This window comes from Papaver somniferum, chromosome 3 (assembly GCF_003573695.1).
Source record: "Papaver somniferum cultivar HN1 chromosome 3, ASM357369v1, whole genome shotgun sequence".
Taxonomy (NCBI): Eukaryota; Viridiplantae; Streptophyta; class Magnoliopsida; order Ranunculales; family Papaveraceae; genus Papaver; species Papaver somniferum.
The window spans coordinates 66,794,774-66,815,433 of NC_039360.1; the positions used below are offsets into that span (position 1 = coordinate 66,794,774).

At 35.6% G+C, this 20,660-nt stretch overlaps 1 protein-coding gene across 6 annotated transcripts; it reads left to right on the plus strand.

Annotated features, from left to right (window-relative positions):
• The first annotated feature begins 825 nt into the window (after positions 1–825).
• On the plus strand, positions 826–14,790 carry LOC113356382. Of its 6 annotated transcripts, none has more exons than XM_026599494.1 (7): positions 826–971; positions 1,077–1,118; positions 5,926–6,507; positions 8,379–8,464; positions 13,235–13,486; positions 13,572–13,673; positions 13,777–14,790. In XM_026599494.1, exons 4-7 carry the CDS (start codon positions 8,411–8,413, stop codon positions 14,512–14,514), a joined length of 1,146 nt encoding a protein of 381 aa, XP_026455279.1. In that variant the 5' UTR covers positions 826–971; positions 1,077–1,118; positions 5,926–6,507; positions 8,379–8,410; the 3' UTR covers positions 14,515–14,790. The 6 variants fall into 6 exon arrangements, 4 of the variants coding, with proteins under 4 accessions (XP_026455279.1, XP_026455280.1, XP_026455281.1 ...); XM_026599495.1 differs by having other exon boundaries at positions 5,926–5,966; XR_003362956.1 differs by lacking the exons at positions 5,926–6,507; positions 8,379–8,464; positions 13,235–13,486; positions 13,572–13,673; positions 13,777–14,790 and adding exons at positions 1,962–4,350; positions 4,440–4,727; positions 4,819–4,918; positions 5,168–5,850 and having other exon boundaries at positions 828–971.
• The last annotated feature ends 5,870 nt before the right edge of the window (positions 14,791–20,660 follow it).

Genomic DNA, 20,660 nt, shown 5'->3' on the forward strand with positions numbered 1-20,660 from the left:
CCGAAAATATACCCGTGCCTGATTAGGAAATAGAATTTCGAAAATCAATTAAGATATCAAAATATGGTTACGTAAGAAGTTACCGATTTCATTCACAAAAGCTTTTGAGACTTTTTATTGAGACATATGGATCCAAAATCACTTCTCTTATGCATTAAAGTCCATCAAAATTGTTCAGAAATATTGAGAACGTTGTCAAATCTTATGTAGTTATAAGATTATTTTAGTTTATTGAGAACAATACAAACATTTTAGAGGTGGACATAGATGAAGCAAGATAAATTTAAAGAATTATTACAAATTTTTTTTGTCTTGTCACTTGTTTCAAGGAAACCATTATGTGGAAAATGCATTAAGACGACTTCAACAATATAGCTGAAAGAATACTTTTTATATCTATTTCTGAATGAGTATCTCTTCAGTTAAGGTTTCAGTATCCGGGCTAATACATTTGCATACTGTAACAGAGAATAAAATTCTTATGGTATATAAATCAGAATCGTTTTCTCTTTCTATAGCAATAAACCACTACACCATATATTGGGATTAGCAACTCAGGTTTGCAACAACTTATGAGATATTGCGAAATTTCAGTTGCGGATTCTAGTTGCTAAAATTTCGCAACTGAAACGGTGACTAAACTCGCAACTGTTTAATTCTGTTGTGATTCACAACTAAAACATGTTGTACGCGTGCTAAAAATCCGTGTAGCTGGCTACACTTTAAACACAGTTTCAGCCACCGTGTGAAAAGCTAGTGTGCAGGATATTTTACCCCCTAATACCTTTCGGCGGATTTCTCTTTACTTTCCCCCTCTTTTTTCCCTGTACGTCCATTTCTCCTCCACTCGTTTTCTATCTCTTTCCGTCTCTCTCTCTTTACTCTCTCATTTACTCTTATTTAAACTAGATCCAGAAATTGAGTGAAGAAGATACTTCATTTCTGCAATCAGTTTCTCACCCACTCACTGTGTAACTCTCTCTCACTTTACTTTCTGTTAGATTCAGATTTTGTTTTTGATTTTAGTTTTACTTTTCGATTTTTAGGTCTAACTTATCTTAGTTGTGCTTTTGCAGTTGGAAGAACTAATCATCAGCCGCTAATCGTGATAATCTTAGGTATAAAGTTTCTTCTTTTTTTGTTTATTTTCGTTTCTTCTTTAAAGTTGAAATTTAGGTCAGATGAAATTTGGGTCTTTGATAATTGCTTTGTATGTTAAATTTGGGTGTTTGATAGATGAAATGAGATGTTGCATGTTGGTTTTATGTTAAACTACTTTCATTTTGGGTATTTGTTAGATTTAGGTATTTGTTTGTTTTTAATTTTGATAGATTTAGTATTTGTTTATTTTCAATTTTGATTTGATTTTTTTCAAAATATAAAAATCAAATAGAAACTAAGATATCAAGATAAAGCTCTCTGAAATAGAAAACAAAAGAAGATTAAAAACTGAAAAGAACCCTCTCTTTCTCTCCCTGTTTACTTTATTTTTCTTCAAATTTGGGTGTTTGATAAATGATAGTAGATTTTCAATGATTGTTTGTTTTTTTTTTTAATCAAATTCGATGATTGTTTCATGTTAAGATGGTTTAGATTTGGGTCATTGGGTGTTTGTTTATTTTGGTTTTTAAATTAGTTTCAATATAAAGAATCACATAGGAACTGAAAAATCAAGATAAAACTGTAAGTAAATTTAAAAACTTAAAGAATCCTCTCCCTCTCTGTTCACTTTTTTACATCTTTAGTTCAGTTCTGTGGTTGTTTTACAGTCCTAGGTATTTGGTGATTTTACTGTGTAGTTGTATGGTGGTTTTGTAGTCTTAGTCTTAGTGGTTTTACATGGGCTAGTTGTAGCTTATTCTCTTTTCTAAGAAGAGAAATTTGTCTCTATATGACAGGGCTTCGGCAACCCTGTAACCATTAGGGCTAATTGTTTAATCTTTTAAGTATATATTTTGAAGGGTAATATGTCAGTTGATATCAACAAGATGTGGATGGATTGTGATCGTAAGTCTCCAGAATACATAGAAGGTGTAAAATCATTTATAGAGTTTGTTAAGAATAATGGTGGTGGGAGTATGTTTTTTTCATGTCCTTGTAAACGATGTGTCAATGGTAAAGGTTCAGTACCACTTGGTGAAATTTCGTTCCCTTTGCTCAAGTATAGGATTGATTCTTCGTATACATTGTGGCGTTTCCATGGTGAAAGTTCTGAAGTAAAAGCGCATCAAGTACACAGGGGTAATACTTCAATAGATGGTGTAGATGCCAATGTGGGAGATGTTGTTGATGATATTGAGCCTGTAGTCGATCCTTTATTGGACCATATTTTCAGCCCTTCAGTTAATCCAACAACAGATGGTGTAGATGAGAATGTTGGTGGAGGTGTATATGTGAATGCCGGAGATACAGTAGATGGGAATGTTGGAACCAGCAGGAGTAAGAGAAGACAGTATCTACATCAGCATGCAAAAGAACCTTTGTACCATTCATGTCCTAAAGGAAACACAGCTCTTTACGCTGCTATAAAACTGAATAACATCAAGACGCAATATGGATTTTCAGACAACGGTGTAACTTCAGTCTTAGAGTTTATGAAAGAGATGCTTCCTGAAGGAAACACGTTGCCGTGTAAGTTCCCTGAAGTTAAGAAGATGAGTGAAGAACTGGGTATGGATTATATAACGTATGATGCGTGCGTAAATGACCGCGTCTTGTATTGGAAGGATAAAAGTGCATTGTCGAAGTGTCCAGTTTGTCAAGAACCTAGATACGTAAAAAAATTCAATGATGAAAGGAAATTTACCCAAGTTGTGCAAAAGACATTCAGACATTTTCCGATAGTTGAAAGGATGAGAAGGTTTTGCAGTATACCATGGATAGCAGAGGCAATGTATTGGCATTCTAAAACGCAGTCAGATATGAATGTGATGCGACATCCAGTTGATTATGCGGCTTGGCGGTGTGCGGATAAGTTTTCTTCAGAGTTTGCTAAGGAGCCGCGGAATGTTACACTTGGAATAACGACAGATGAATTCAACCCTAATGGATGTTTCGGTTTGAATTACAGTTGTTGGCCAGTAATTCTGCAGCCTTATAACCTTGCTCCTTCGTACTGTATGTTGCGAGAATTTTCAATGTTGGCATTGTTAATATCAGGCCCAAGAGCACTAGGGAAAGATATCGATGTCTATTTAGAGCCAGTGATAGATGAGTTGAAGCTCTTATGGAATGAAGGTGTACTAGCATACGACGCCTTCACTAAGATTGAATTTCTGATGAAGGCGAGGCTGTTATGGTCTATCCATGATTTCCCGGCTTTGGGTACCTTATCTGGATGTGTTACTCATGGGTATCATGCGTGTATGACTTGTGAAGAAACGACAGTTGCTGAGTGGCTTTCATACAGTAAGAAGATCTGTTACATGGGTCACCGTAGATGGATGCCAGCAAAACACAAGTATAGAGATGATAGATTGAATTTCGCTGGAGGGGTAGAACGCGGATCAGCTCCATGACCATTAACAGGGTTGCAGGTTGAAGAGATGGTATGTAATATTAAATGCAAACAAGGGAAAGGAAAACAATCAGCAAGGAAACGTAAAAGAGGATCTGAACGGGACAATGAACACGGTGCTGATAAAGAAGAAGAGGCAGCTGAAAACTCTCTATTTTCAAGAAGGTCCATCTTATATGATTTTCTAAATTGGGGTTCGAATTCTGTCCGACGTTGCACAGATGTTATGCACACGGAGAAGAATATCACGGAGCATATTATTAATACTGTGATGGGGAATAGTAAGTCCAAAGATGGTGTGAATGCACGTAAATATTTGGAAGCTATGGGGATTAAAAGGAATTTATGGTTGCACACAAATGAAGTGACTGGTAAAACATCAATGGCAGATGGAAGTTTTGCGATGACAAAAAAAGAGAAAGTTGCTTTTTGTACCGTTTTGAAGAACTTGAAGGTCCCGTCCAATTTCTCTCCAATCTTCGCAACAATGTCAGCATCAACCCTCCGGAGATAAGGAATCCGAAGTCTCATGATTACCATGTACTAATGCAATATATTTTTCCGTTGCTCGTTCATGTCGCGACTTCACTACCAAAAGATCTACGAGTTGCACTTCACCGGATAAGCATATTTTTCAAAGTTTTGTGCGCGAAGGTCATTAACAGAGAACATCTTCTAAAAGCAAAAGCAAGTGTGGTGGAAGCAATGTGTGTAATGGAAAAGCATTTTCCTCCCTCTTTTTTCGTTATTAGCATTCACCTGATGGTGCATCTAGCAGACAGAGCTTTAATCTGCGTTCCGGTCATATTTAGGTGGATGTACCCCTTTGAGAGGTAATTGCTTTACTTACTTTGTTTTTTGATTTATAATTTGAGAAATTGGCATTACTGAACTAGTTAACTTTTGTGACTGATTTTTGCAGGTTAATGAAAGGTTTCAAAGGATTGGTTCGCAATAAAAAGTACATTGATAGGTGCATTGCAAGAGGCTATGTGCTGCGAGAAGATAGCTTATATAGTATGGAGGACATATCATAGGATGGTGATGGTACTCATAAACATACTCGACAGGCCTTTCTGGATGATGCTGGCGAGTTTGCTGATGAGATGCATTGAAGTAAGGCCAAGGACATCACTTTAAATCAAGTGCAGTTTGAACAAGCTCGCAGATGGATACTTTCTAAATATGTTGGCATTGATGACTGGCAAAGGTAATTCAAAGAAATTAGTTTCATATTGGTGAGTGGCTGTTGATATTTGGGTTATTGATCTAATACTGCTTGAATTGTTATTTGATCGTAGGAAGTATGATTCCTATGTTAATTGCGCCAGGTCTCATGGTCAGGGAAATCATTCGTCCAACCAGACCCTAAAGACTTTCCATTTATGGTTACGCGACGAGGTAATAAAGCAGTGTCTTTCCTCATATCTGAACTTATTGTGTACTTATAAATATAGCTGATGAAACTGATTCAGTTGTTAGAAATATGATAATTAGTGATGAAACTGATTTTGTTCTTAGAAAAATGATGATAAAGGTTAATAAGAATAATTTATATTGGTAAATATTCTAAAATATGATAAATGTTTCAATTACTGATTGAATTCTCAATTCTGGTTATGCAACTAACTTGTACATGATCTTTTGCAGTTGATAGAAGCCAATGAAACAGATTCAGTTCTTTGGCGACTCACGCAAGGACCTCAGTTCAAGGCACAATGAAATGCAAAATACCAAGTCAATGGCTTTACTTTATCCCCACAAGATTGTTATGCGAAGCGTGTATCACAAAACATTGGTGTCTCAATGGAAGCTATTACAAGACATAGAGCTAAGTCGACGAACACAAATTACCTTGAAGCTGAAATTACCTATTATGGACTTATTAAAGAAGCTATCAATTTGAATTACTTGGAATTTGAAGAAACAATTTTATATTGTGATTGGGTCAGAGTTGAAGATAAAATTAATGGGTGCCAAGTTGATGTAACCTCAAGTGTGATAAAGGTTAACTTGTCCAAGATTAAAAGTATCAATAGATTGGTTGATGAGCCGTTTATCCTCGCATCTGAAGCATCCCAAGTGTTCTACTCAACGGATATTTCACCTGAGGGATGGTCTGTGGTGTTGCATTCACCTCAGAAATTAACGTCCGCAGTAGATAAGCTTGAATTTCCTACAGTTTATCAGTCAGCTTTCACTGACAATGAGAGTTTAGAAAATATCATTTGTGTTAACTCTGTAATTTAAATTAGAAGTCACTTATGTTTTCTGAATTGTTTGGTTTGATCACTTGCGCTCTTTTTATGAAAAGTCACTTCTGTTATCTGTTATGTGGATGGTTTTGTTCTATTGATGCTTTGTTTTCACCTACGCAATCTTAAGCTTTGACATTTGGTATTTTACAGATTTTTCTGGAAGCAGCAGTGGAGGTCGATGAATATGGACTGTAAGGACCCTCAATCTCTTCAACGCTATTTGACTGGTCTAGCAGTAATCAAGCGACGATTTAGCCGCTAATGAATCGATTAGATTAACACGAACGTTAATTAATAGAAATTAATCTAACAATAATCTAGATACGAAATTAGTATTATTGAATAGATCTCGAAAAGTTATGCTGAATGTGTCATTCGGATATTGGACGAAGAAGATAACATCAGAGTTATACGAGGGGCAAAAAAATCATTGTGTATCTAAACCGACTGTTTCCCTTATCCGTTTTCTTGTGTTCCTTAGTAAATCTAGTTGCCATATCATCATCTAAGCGTGTCGATCATAAATCATTTTCTCTTTTCTTTTCTTTTCTCTTTCTTTTCTTCTTTCTTTGCTTCTTCTGTTCTTCTCCTTTCTTCCTCTCGGTCGATTTTATTCTCAATGGTTCGAGCTTGAGTTTCTCGAAATTAGATCTTATAAAGCTTGTAGTTTTTGAGTTGAGGGAGAAGGTGATGTTGCTGCTGTCGTTTGAGTTCTGGTAAAGCAGAATTCGGGTAAGCAGAGTTAGGATTTCGTTTTTGATTGAAATTTCTTTATGAAATTGTTTGTTTTGATCGATTATAGAGTAGGTTTGTTGTTAATTGAAGTGTAGGTGAATTTATGAAGTTTAATTTCGATCTCATAGAAAGTTAGGGTTTCTGTTCTTCCCTAAATCAACCAGAAGTTAGGGTTCTTGTGAATTAGGGTGATTGAGTCGGTTTCTGCTGATGAAGAAGATGAATTAGATTGAGGTGATTGAAGTTGGGATTTTAATTCAAGGTTTTGCAGAGAAGAATCAGAAGTTAGGCTTTTTATTTTAGAAGATGGTTTTGCGTAGAATTGAGGTGTGAATCGAATTAAGGTTAGAGGATATGAAGATGGGTCTGTTGCTGTTTCAATGGGGTTGTATTGATTAGGAGTTGTGGTGCTAGCTGAAGGCTGAGATGGTGCAGATGGATAATTAGAATTTTGTTTAGTTTCAGCTAATGTGATATTGATGTTGATAATGATGATACTGAGATTACAAATGTTAATCAAGGAAGAGCAGGTATGGGTTACAGCTAGATAATGAATGTTAGAAGCTGAATTGGTGGCAGATAAGAGTTGAGTCTAGTTGAATTAGTGGTGATATTACTGAAACGCTGTTGTTGTAACTGATATGAAGATATGAAGAAGTGATTGAAGCTTAAATTGCAGGTTAGATGTACATATTTTGATTAGTATGCAGACAGTTTATGGAAGAGACTTTGATGATGAAACTGAACTGAGTTGGATGGTTGAAGTGTTGCAGTTGAGATGGTGGAATTGAAAATAAAGTTAGAGTTAGAATTAGTGTTGTTGTTGATCAGCTGTTGGTAAACAAAAAGAAGAGGAAGGTCAGTGCTGTTGACTATAGGAGATGTAACAGTGATTGAAATGGAGGTTATAATTGTGGTGTTGTTGAACTGAATTTTAGGTAGTTGCAGTTATAGGATGGATGAATTGGTAGTGTTGAGGGGTTGAGTAGAGACAAGTCAGTTCTGAAGATTGTTGTCACAGAACTTGCATAGAAGGATGTTGCAATGGTGGCAGAACTGGAAGTGCAAGAATGTAGAATTGAAGCTAAGCTTTTGCTACAGATGGAGATGAAATGCATCGTGGTGATTGTGTAAATATGATGATATTAAGGGAACTGTGGTATTGAATAGAAAGAGATGAGTTGTAATGGAGTGACAAGAGGTTATGGTAGAAGTTTAATGAATATGAAGGAAGTTATGTCTTTGAGCAGATTGTAATGGTTGGAGTTTGATTCAAGCCTGGGAAATAGGTTGATAGAAATCATATGTTGTTTTTGGTGTTTTGATTATGCATTAAAATGTTTGGCTCTGTTCTACTCTTTGTTAGCTGAGCTAGATGTCTGATTTAGATCTTGTTCTGTGTGACTCAGTTTGTCTGACTGAGTCGACTCACTTGATTCAGTCTATATGCCTGAGTTGAACCATTGACCCTGGACTTTGACTGACGTGGACTGTTAGTTGGCTCCTTTGACCGTCAGTGACCGTTAGTTTGACCCAGAAGGACCGGGCCTTAAGTTAATGGGTTGGTTTGGTGGACTTGGGCTTAGAGTTAGTTTTCCTATTTTGATGAATTAGACCCGTTGGGGTCCGAATTAGCTTTTGATTCCTTATACAAAGTGAATTAGCTTTTGATTCCTTATACAAAGTTGTAGATCTTCTTAAGACTAATCTAATGGATTATAGAACCAACCCAATTCATTTAGTAAACCATATTTATGCTAAAGATAGAGAATGAAAAGGTGTAAAGTCATAAATGGGCTTAAATTAGATTTGTATGGGCCTTTTATGAGCCTTTTGGCTAATTCTTAGAGTGCTTGTGTGATTAACAGTTAGTCTTCATTAACAACGATCGATCTAAAGGATGAACCAGTGGATTGAGGATCTCAAGGTAGGAGTGGTTTGCCTTCAGAATCAGGTGGGAACTCTGTAACATTCTTGTAATCATTAAGCATTCCTTCTATTGCGAGTATGATGAGTCTTTATTACTTTTGGCATGTTTGTGTGTTTTACTATCTATGTGCCTTGATGTGCGTGTAATATGTGTTGTATGATTTCCCCGCAAGGAGTGTCTGTGATTCCGCACGGCTCTTTGCTAAGTTAAGTATGGCGGCTTCTTCCCCGTTTTAATATTATTTAGTAGGGCGGCTTCTTCCCCGTTTCAATATATTAGTAGGGCGGCTTCTTCCCCGTTTCGATAGGATATAAATAATATATAGTAGGGCGGCTTCTTCCCAGTTATAATAGTACCTAGTAGGGCGGCTTATTCCCCGTTTCGTTATTATATATACTATTTTATTTTGGGGAAATCACTCGTGTGTATATTATACTTGTTTGTCTAACTTTCTGGTCTTGATGGTAATATTCTGAACTATGGTTTGTATGGGCACTCTGTGTGGACGATGTTATTATTATTGATTAGGGTTGCTCTCGCGTCGTCTTCTCCAAAGAGTTTGGCGAGGTTAGAGTGACACTTGCTTCATGATGCATAAATAGCTGAATGATCAATTTCTTCTTGTTTCTTTCGATTTATATTCTTTTAGAACTGTGAAGCATATTCCATTGGGCACCCCTTTGGGATGATGTGCTCACTCGTTCCCACTTCAGTTTTCAGTAATCAGAAGAAAAGGTGCGCTCGAAGATAACCGTTTTGTGGCTTAAAGCTTTTATCGTATCAGAGATATTGCGTAGCTTTTGTATATGTATATTTTTGTTAATCTGTAAAAGAAGACATTATTATATTCATATCACTCGAGAGATCTTCATTTATATAGTACCAGAGAGTATGGGTTTGACTTTGGGATTAGCTCATGTAATTATGATTATTAGAATTGGTAATCTTGGTTTGATGCTTCATTTGGCAATTAGGTTATAATCTTATTAGCTAAGCAGGTTTAGTATTCGGGTCGTCACAAATTGGTATCAAAGCTCACTATTAGATCTTACATGGGCAAGAATAGATAATAGTTAGTGACAATTTATGAATTAGAATAGTTTAGAACTGGAATGGGCTGTGAGATAATCCTTAATCACTAAAAGATAGCAGTAACTAAAAGATTTGTTTGAATTGATTTGTTTGTTTATTTGACTATGTGTACATTTTATGAAGTAAAATTGTAGGGTAAACCAATTACTTTATGTGAGATTAGAAAATAATAAGTCTAAAATTATGAATACATAGGAAAACCAATACTAAAAGAATAGTGCGATTAGTATATTTGATAGACCCTGAATATCATATATAAACTTTATTACAGAGTAGTTGGTAATATACTTTGAACCAGTAATTTATTGAAATAGAAATTAGTGTAGAGAACTTAAGTCTAAAATTTACAGCTTCCATTATAGAAGTTCATGTAAGAAACTTAGATTTCCCTCTTGGATAGAATTTAAATCAGTGTAGTTGAAGCTAGAGCTACAAATTATAAAGATTAGTTGTAGAAAGACATACAAGGTTGTGTTTCATTTCTTGTTGTTTCGAACTCATTTAAAATGAGTTATTTTCTTTTGTGCGTTTGTAAGTATGAGCAGTACTTGCATTGAGTTGAGAGATAGTTTTTCTCTAAGGTGGGGAGTTTTGAACGTTTAAAAGGATGGTTCGATTTTCGAGGAAGAAAATGAATAAGGTGGGGAGAATGTAAGGACCCTCAAGCTCGTCAACCTATTTGACTGGTCTAGCAGTAATCAAAAGACGATTTAACCGCTAATGAATTGATTAGATTAACACGAACGTTAATTAATAGAAATTAGTCTAACAATAATCTAGATACGAAATTAGCATTATCAAATAGATCTCTAAAAGTTATGCGCAATGGACTACTCGAATATGTCATTCGGATACCGGACGAAGAAGATAACATCAGAGTTATACGAGGGGCAAAATAGTCATTGTGTATCAAAACCGACTGGGGTTTCCCTTATCCGTTTTCTTGTGTTCCTTAGTAAATCTAGTTGCCATATCATCATCTAAGCGTGTCGATCAGAAATCATTTTCTCTTTTCTTTTCTCTTTCCTTTCTTCTTTCTTTGCTTGTTCTGTTCTTCTCCTTTCTTCCTCTCGGTCGATTTTATTCTCAATGGTTCGAGCTTGAGTTTATCGAAATTAGATCTTAGAAAGCTTGTAGTTGTTGAGTTGAGGGATAAGGTGATGGTGATGCTGCTGCTGTCGTTTGAGTTCTGGAAAAGCAGAATTCTGGTAAGCAGAGTTAGGATTTCGTTTTTGATTGAAATTTCTTTATGAAATTGTTTATTTTGATTGATTATAGAGTGGGTTTCTTGTTAATTGAAGTGTAGATGAATTTATGAAGTTTAATTTCGATTTCATAAAAAGTTAGGGTTTTTGTTCTTCCCTAAATCAACCAGAAGTTAGGGTTCTTGTGAATTAGGGTGATTGAGTCGGTTTCTGCCGATGAAGAAGATGAATTAGATTGAGGTGATTGAAGTTGGGATTTTAATTCAAGGTTTTGCAGAGAAGAATTAGAAGTTAGGCTTTTTATTTTAGAAGATGGTTTTGCGTAGAATTGAGGTGTGAATCAAATTAAGGTTAGAGGATATGAAGATGGGTCTGTTGCTGTTTCAATGGGGTTGTATTGATTAGGATTTGTGGTGCTAGCTGAAGGCTGAGATGGTGCAGATGGATAATTAGAATTTTGTTTAGTTTCAGCTAATGTGATATTGATGTTGATAATGATGATACTGAGATTACAAATGTTAATCAAGGAAGAGCTGGTATGGGTTACAGCTAGATAATGAATGTTAGAAGCTGAATTGGTGGCAGAGAAGAGTTGAGTCTAGTTGAATTAGTGGTGATATTACTGAGATGTTGTTGTTGTAACTGATATGAAGATATGAACAAGTGATTGAAGCTGAATTGCAGGTTAGATGTACAGATTTTGATTAGTATGCATACAGTTTATGGAAGAGACTTTGATGATGAAACTGAACTGAGTTGGATGGTTGAAGTGTTGCAGTTGAGATGGTGGAATTGAAAATAAAGTTAGAGTTAGAATTAGTGTTGTTGTTGATCAGATGTTGGTAAAAAAAAAGAAGAGCAAGGTCAGTGTTGTTGACTATAGGAGATGTAACAGTGATTGAAAGGGAGGTTATAATTGTGGTGTTGTTGAAATGAATTTTAGGTAGTTGCAGTTATAGGATGGATGAATTGGTAGTGCTGAGGGGTTGAGTAGAGACAAGTCAGTTCTGAAGATTGTTGTCACAGAACTTGCATAGAGGGATGTTGCAATGGTGGCAGAACTGGAAGTGCAAGAATGTAGAATTGAAGCTAAGCTTTTGCTACAGATGGAGATGAAATGCATTGTGGTGATTGTGTAAATATGATGATATTTAGGGAACTGTGGTATTGAATAGAAAGAGATGAGTTTTAATGGAGTGACAAGAGGTTATGGTAGAAGTTTAATGAATATGAAGGAAGTTATATCTTTGAGCAGATTGTAATGGTTGGAGTTTGATTCAAGCCTGGGAAATAGGTTGATAGAAATTATATGTTGTTTTTGGTGTTTTGATTATGAATTAAAATGTTTGGCTCTGTTCTGCTCATTGTTAGCTGAGCTAGATGTCTGATTTAGATCTTGTTCTGTGTGACTCAGTTTGTCTGACTGAGTCGACTCACTTGATTCAGTCTATATGGCTGAGTTGAACCATTGACCCTGGACTTTGACTGATGTGGACTGTTAGTTGGATCCTTTGACCGTTAGTTTGACCCAGATGGACTGAGCCTTAAGTTAATGGGCTGGTTTGGTGGACTTGGGCTTAGAGTTAGTTTTCCTATTTTGATGAATTAGACCCCTTGGGGTCCGAATTAGATTTTGGTTCTTTATACAAAGTTGTAGATCTTTTTAAGACTAATCTAATGGATTATAGAACCAACTCAATTCATTTAGTAAACCTTATCTATGCTAAAGATAGAGAATGAAAAGGTGTAAAGTCATAACTGGGCTTAGAACCATTAGTTAGACTTGTATGGGCCTTTTGGCTAATTCTTAGAGTGCTTGTGTGATTAACAGTTAGTCTTCACTAACAACGATCGATCTAAAGGATGAACCAGTGGATTGAGGATCTCAAGGTAAGAATGGTTTGCCTTCAGAATCAGGTGGGAACTCTGTAAAATTCTTGTAATCATTAAGCATTCCTTGTATTGCGAGTATGACGAGTCTTTATTACTTTTGGCATGTTTGTGTGTTTTACTATCTATATAAATGCTTATATGTGCCTTGATTTGCGTGTAATATGTGTTGTATGATTTTTCCGCAAGGAGTGTATGGGGTTGCCTTTGGGATTAGCTCATGTAATTATGATTATTAGAATCGGTAATCTTGGTTCGATGCTTCATTTGGAAATTATGTTATAATCCTATTAGCTAAGCAGGTTTAGTATTCGGGTCGTCACATGGACTACCTATTTCTTCCAAGGCAACAAAACTCAGCCACAGGAAGGGTGCCTTGGTTCGTACCCATGTGCCTATTTCGTACGAAACCTGGAGGAAATTGCCTGACAAGTACAAGGACGATGTTTGGAATGAACTTAAGATACAAAATCTACCCCATGACATGATCTCTGCTCATTTTTTACTTAATTTTAGTCAAGGTACACATTTAGGATGCCACTGATTAGCTCTGTAATTTCATATGGCATTTGATTTACCTGAGACTTCCAAGACTATTATGGTGAAGGGGATGTCTGATCCATGGAGGAGATTCAAGTGCGAGTTACGTCAAGACCATTATGATATTTGGAATACTCATCAAGAAAGGATTGATAATATTCCTCCAAATGTAAAGTCAGAGGATTGGATACAATTATGTGAAAATGAGAATGATGTTGCGGTCCAAAGTAAAAGTGTTGTTAATAAGAGGAAAATAGAACAATATGATTACTCTCATACCTTTGGTCGCAAGCCACATTGTTTGGTTAGAGCTGAACTGGTAGGTATTTTATTTCAATGATGCAACTTACCTCAAACTGTTGTGGACAATGATTAATCCATACTCACTGTGTTTTTGAATGTAGATGGCGGCGAGCCCTGAAGCAGAAATCAGTACCTCTGATGTGTGGATTAAAGCTCATTCACAGGAGCATGAGGTGATTTTACCTAGTGCGCAACCATACTATGTGAGTCAGATTATTTTTCAGTTATATGTAGTCTTCTTTAACTGTATTATACTAGCTAGTGATCAATATTATAAGCAAGTGATTGTGATGCTCAACACTACAGGAACAACTTACTAAGGTTCTAGAAGACATCAAGGGAAAACTGGAAGCAGATACTCCAGTAGAAGAAACTTGTGAAGTGACTTCATTGTTTGGGAAGGATTCAAGAGGACGGGTTCGTGTTGTAGGTCCTGTTTCTCGTACACAAGTTGATCTTTATGCTTCTGCTCGTGCTAAAATAGCTGAACTAAAGTCTAAAGATGGAGTTCTTAGTAATAAGGTGGAAGACTTATGTGGCAAGATAAGAGTTCTTATTGAAGGATTTGGAACATTATGCCATGTAGTGAAGGATATCCAAGATGCAATGTCATCATCAGATGCTGCCTCGAACATGTGTAGCACTTCACATGGTCAGAACTCTTCACAAGGTCATGTTGGTTCAAATCAATCAGGTTCAGTTGCTCACATAAGTTCACCTGGTCTTCCCGTCTCGCCAGCAGCTCAAACAAGTTCACCTGATCATGCCATATCACCATCTCAATCAGGTGCAGGTATGCAGCAGCAGTGTTCATTGCTGAACATGGAGGGTGATATAATTACAACTTGTAAAGTTTGTACTGGTGTGCAAGGACTAATGGCTCACGGCTTCGCTGTACCTGCTACTCATTTGAAGGTATTGATCGACGACATTCTCCTACCAGATGAACGCACCATAAAAGCTAACCAGTTTGTGGAGACCTTTAGAGATGTTGGAAACGGACGATTCATGGTTCATCCCAAGAGGTCCATCACATATAATTAAGATGACTTCACTACTTTTTTGGAGATATATCAGTCATCTTGCATACTTATATATATATGTCTAACATATGGCTTTAATCTTTTTTTTGCTTTTGTTCACACTTTTGTATGTATGCATAACACTTTAATATGCATACTCTTATGCATTTGTGCATAAGGAAATGTCTTATCCTATTCTCCTTAAGGAAAGACTTTTATGCAGTTGCGCAGAAGAAGTATTTAACTTAATCTAGAAACAACTGATCTTTTTGGTATATGTATGTGAACAGAAACCAGTTATGAGTCTACTTTTCCTTTTCATTGCTTTGTTTCTATTTATCCTATATGTATATGTGGGTGGTCTTTCTGTTATATGTGATTGTGCAGGTAGCTTCATTTAAAGTCTGATGAAGCACTAGTAGCCACCTGGGGAGATGTAAATCCCTGGTAAGTACTCCACTTGCTCGCACATATATCATTAAGTTTGTGTTTATATAATCTGACCTTCAGTTTATATCTACTTGCGAGGTATTATACTTAATGTTCATTTTTGCTAAGTGAGAAATGAACTGCACTAGGATCAGCATCAACCCGTGCATATTTCTTCTTTACGCTTTTGAAAGGAGTCATTAAACATAACTTTAATGTTGGATGTGTCATGGATTGTATCTCATGAATGGATATTCGTTGTGCGGGTTCTCTTTGGTATCACAGATTCCGAGATAGGATTTGTGGATAAAGTTGAGGATGTAGAATATGAGAAGCGCAGTGTTAATGTTTCTCTGGTAGTAAGTTCTCTCTAATCATTATTTCATTTTTTCAGTTTATTATGTCTTAAACAAAAAACCTTCAAGTATATCTTATTTATGGAGTCTGACCTTCAGTTTTGTTTACTTGATAGGTATTATGCTTAATGTTCATTTTTGCTGAGTGAGAAGTGAATGCATTAGGATCGGCATCAACATGTGCAGGTATAATTCCTTTTTACGCTTCTGAATTCCTTTTTAAGAGTCATTAAACACAACTCTATGTTTAAACTGAAGAAACTGGGTTTCTTTCCTTATCATATTCGAGTTTTTTATTTGCCTTGAATAATCTTTATGTAAATAGAGATGTGACATGCAGTTAATGTTTCGCATCTGTTAAAAATGTTCTCAGCTTGGTTTTCTCCGTTGGCAGTTAGTTGAATTGTCATTCTTTTATACTTCAGTGGAGTTTGAATTTGTTTTTCTTCGTAATGTTGGATGTGTCATGGATGGTATCTCATGAATGGATATTCTTTGTGCAGGTTCTCTTGGGTATCACAAATTCTGAGTTAGGTCTTCTAGATAAATTTGAGGATGTAGAATATGAGAAGAGCACTGTTAATACTTCTCTGTAGTAAGTACTCTCTAATCACTGTTTCATTTGTCTTAGACAAAACCTTCAAGTATATCTTAGGAAATGAGAATAAAACAACTTAGTAAATGACTATGTTTAGTTAGTTACATATCTCTTCTCATTCTTTATAAACTGCAGAAAATGATATGCTTGCTTGTCGAAGAATTGTGAGTGTAGTGTAGAAATTTGTACTTGTATGTTTTGATACACAAATGTATTGGTGTAGAAATGGGTAACAATGGTGTGTTGTAGAAAATTCTTGTATGTTGTGAATGTTTTGCTGAAAAGATTGCAGCTGAACTCTGTTTTAGAAAGTAGGTACTATTGCAGGTACCCTAGTTTTAACCAGGTCAAAATTGAACTGGAACTATTTTTTTTGATGTTACAAAAATTTCGCAACGGTTACTTCTATTGCTAATTTTATAACGGAACTATCATAGCCGGATCGAATAAGTTTGTCTGTTCTTTTAAAAAATTGGGTAAAAATTTCGTAACTGTTTCAAACTGTTGCTACGTATCATACAGTTTTAAGGGTTGTAACAGTTTGAAACTGTTGCGACATCATCCGGTCATAACAGTTTCGAACTGTTGCGACATTATGGTGTCGCAACAGATCCAAACTGTTGCAACCGAAAATTTGCAACGGCAATGTAGCCGTTGCGAAAAACTGCAACATCGGCTTTCGTAACAGAGCTAAACTATTGCGACACGGTTTTGCAACTGCCAGTTACCGTTGCTAAGCCCTAAATTTGGTGTAGTGAACCTTTAGAGAAATCTGAAAATGCGGGCGTACCAAAATACACCACAACTTTTTTCTTAGGCAATTTGTATGGACAAACTCAATACAACTCCGAGAGTTAAACTCAATCAAGGAATAATATCTAGAGTTATATCTCTCTCTTGCGATTAGGACGTTTACAGAATCAAATCCGTGAACCTAATCACAAAGAGATTATTTGGACGGTACCAAAGACCAATATCCAAGAATCAATCAAGTCGTATCCAACAAACTAGGTCAGATGTCTCTACTATGATTGATCAACACACAACCTATGATATTTCAATTATAAAGATAAACAATATAACACGGAAAAAGAACCAAAAGTTTTGTTAACGGGAAAACCGCAAATGCAGAATAACCCCGGGCTTAGTCCAGATGGAACACTAAACTGTATTAAGACGCTACAGACATTAGCCTACTGCCAATTAACTTAGGACTGTAATGTAGTTGAGACCTAAAAGATATCCCATTGATTAAGGTACAACCGCGCTCCTTACGCCTTTTGAATCCCAACAGGACTCCGCGCAATTAATTCCCCTAGCTGACGTCATACCAACTAAGATTTGCTTCAACTCGATTGAAGACTTTGAACCAATATGTCCCCCCCCCCCCCCCCCCACACACACACACACACATATATGAATCATATATATGATTTCCTTTCACAATCAAATAGTTTGATCAAAGGTGACGGAAAATCGATAACAATAGACAAAGTCTAGATAACCTTAAAATCCGGATTTATACAACCCGAAGTGCATCCTAGATTATTATTCACCTCACAAGTATAAAATCTGTGGAATGAACACAATTTTAGACATATAGAACTTTGATTATTTCTGTATATCTTGATTAAGTGAGTAGCTCAACAATCGATCAAGATCACGATACACGAGTTATCAAGGAAATATTACTAGTCCTGACTTCACGAATCCCTATGAAGTCTTTGTAGTCGCTAAAACCTAAAAGGGTTAGGAAGAGGACGACTCTAGATACAACTAGGACACACCAAATAGTGGTGTCGGGATTCAACGATCGCAGTTGCTTGAAGTTCCCCTGTTATAGACATTCAAAGCATATGTTGCTTTAGGTTTAATATAAGATAGCTTTGGAACCAAGCAAACAATATCCACTGTTAGATAAATCTTTGAATCTGATTTACATAAACAAGATATACACTCTGGTTAGGTGAAACCGTAACCGAACCGTGTATAAAGACTATGTTAAACATGGTTAGCTGAAACTAGCAGATTTGAACTTAAAAGCTTAATATTCATTTTCATGCACACATAAGACATTAACCTTGAGTCACAAGCATGTGATCAAATAAGTTTAGTGTTTTTAGAGAATTAATCAAATGCTAATTATCTCATAGAAATAATTTAATCGCACTTGAAAATAATCAACATGGTTAGTAGGTGTACAAGGTAAAAATACCACTGTCGTTCGTGATCCAGTTCAGTCATAGTACGTGTACCGGTTTGTAAACATTTAACCAAACCAAGTTCCTGTGTTAAAAGAACTATTTAGGTATATACCAGTTTGGAAACCTTAAGACTATCACCGGTTCCGGAGTTCATATAACTAATTTGGTTTGCGTACCAGTTTGGGTATACAACCGAGTTCGGGAACACAAAACTGTTTTAGTTTGCCTACTGGCTTGGATACTAATCGTAGTTCTGTAACCACATTTCCAAAATAGTTAGCATACAAGTATGCATGCCGATGCGGTGCATGAGTTAAACAGATTTTCACATGATGTGCATAAGAATATGTGTATCAAAAATCTGTAAGTCGATATATAGCTACTCCACTACGTGTACGATTACATGTATAATAGGTTCAGACTTATAAAAAATTTCCCAGTTTGTAAGACTGATAACACTGTCTTATATCCGAATCTATAATAGTTCTATATTTCTCTATAAATTGATTGGACACATTCCCGAACAATATCAATGACACATATCACTGTTCCAGGCTATTTTCGATTGATGAAACTTGAATCATGATTTTGATTATGAACAATAAATTGTTCTTAACCGAAATTCATCATGTATGAACAAATATTAATTAAGCTTAGTCATTATATTTCAAGAAGTAATTATCAAGATAAACTTGACTCGAAATTCTTGTTTATGCATAATAGTCTAATTAGTTACGCGACACTGTCTTAATGATAGAAAAGTGAATATAACTTGAGATATAGGTGGTTCAGTCTTCAGTTACCTTTTGTTGATGAAGTTCTCCAAAATCTTCAGTTGATCTTCTCCTTCAAACGGTAGAACGCAATGATATCTTCATTAATCCACTGTTTCTCAACTACGCTTTTATCCTAGTTCGAGACTCAACTAATTGTAGACTAGAAATCAAGATATAGTTTTGAAAACTAATTTTGAGAACAAGCTTGAGATAGCAAACAATTGTGAGCAATGCTCTAACAAAATATTATAGGAACTTTATGAGTCTATTGATTCTCTTTAAATGATAATACTTTTATTATATTGTTTCTACAATCTAACCCAAAAGGATCACCTGTTAAGGATGATGTTTTTAAAAGATTTCAGACGTAACTCTTTCCTTCGAATAGAATGGAGTTTTCATTTTCATATCAAAAAGTATTATCCTTTTAAGAAGAAAAACATCTGAAGAGTTATTGAAAAAATTAGCGATTTCATGATAATGAAAAATTAAGTTTCACTTGTTTTGATAATTTGAATCTTGTGTATTATTATCTGCTCACGAAGACAAGAGATGCAATTGTCTTTCCATTATGCAGGCTTAGTAGGATCTAGTTTTTCGGAGAGATTATCCTAAGAACCTTGATCTTTCAGATAGTTATATCTTTGATTTGACAATAAGTTTTTCATAAAATCTGAGATACTTATGGATTCTATCCGTTTTCCAAAATAAAAAAGAGTTTCGTCATCTTCATTTGTGTCTTCCACCACGAAAAATTGATGCTAAAAAATCTTTATGGTACGTTCATGTGAACCCGAGTTCATTGTCTAAATAGGTTGGATCGTACCAAACACATATTTTTAGATCTTATCGTGTTTGCATACTCTAATACCAATTGAGTGACGAGGGTAGTACATACACCTCAATATTTTCTTATCAACCTACTATAAACACGTCTTACGTAAAATTAAAGAAACAATGACTGCCAAAATATTACTTCAACAAAATGTAACTTGGTATATAACTTAAGTTCGTGACTGAAGACCGTACTAAGTTTGATTTATGTACAAGGTGTATTTACTTTAATTATAATGATAAATAATATAATGCGGAAGTAAAATAAATTGCACGAAACACAAGATTATATTAATGAGGAAAGCTGCTTGATAGAAAAATTCCGGGACCTAGTCCAGTTTTGAATACTCTCGGAACTAAACCGCCACAAAAATTTACTATCGCAACTTCGTATAAATGATACCAAGTAAACTACTCCTACTTACTCTGTTCCTTCAGGATCCTTGCGCCTGCAACCAATCTGGTTTACGCACCTGAATCTAAAGATAGAGTCTACTATCTAAAGTCTCCTCACTTTCTATGAAGACTTATTCTTTAAACTTCTTTGGATCATAACCTGAAACAATAAAGGACTAACCAGTTTCGGTACACACATAATTGCATACTTCCCAAACCCGGAAATGATCAGATATACAGTTGAGTATAATTGATCTTTTTTTCTCAATATAAACTTCTTTGGTCAAAGATCAAACAAACCAAGACAAAGATTATAAAATAACTTATCTCAGTGAACAAGCTCTATGCATGCAACTCTACAAGGATAAGCAACTAGACAATGTGTTTGATCTTTCAACAGGCCTAATGTATAAAAGAAACAACCCTGCTTGTTTGGACCCTAGAGAATCAAGTGTGCACGAAGTATCACAAAGATCATAAACCAAAAAGAAAAATTATTCAAGTCTTCAATCTCCAAAGTAACCATCGCACAAAACAACTTGATTCCTACTAATGATCAATATACACAGAATGGA

Coding starts and splice junctions, on each gene's coding strand:
- LOC113356382 (XM_026599494.1), top strand. CDS start 8,411: ATGAACCAGTGGATTGAGGATCTCAAGGTAGGAGTGGTTTGCCTTCAG. Junction 13,487..13,571: donor GTTTGGTTAGAGCTGAACTG/GTAGGTATTTTA, acceptor TTTTGAATGTAG/ATGGCGGCGAGCCCTGAAGC. Junction 13,674..13,776: donor CTAGTGCGCAACCATACTAT/GTGAGTCAGATT, acceptor TCAACACTACAG/GAACAACTTACTAAGGTTCT.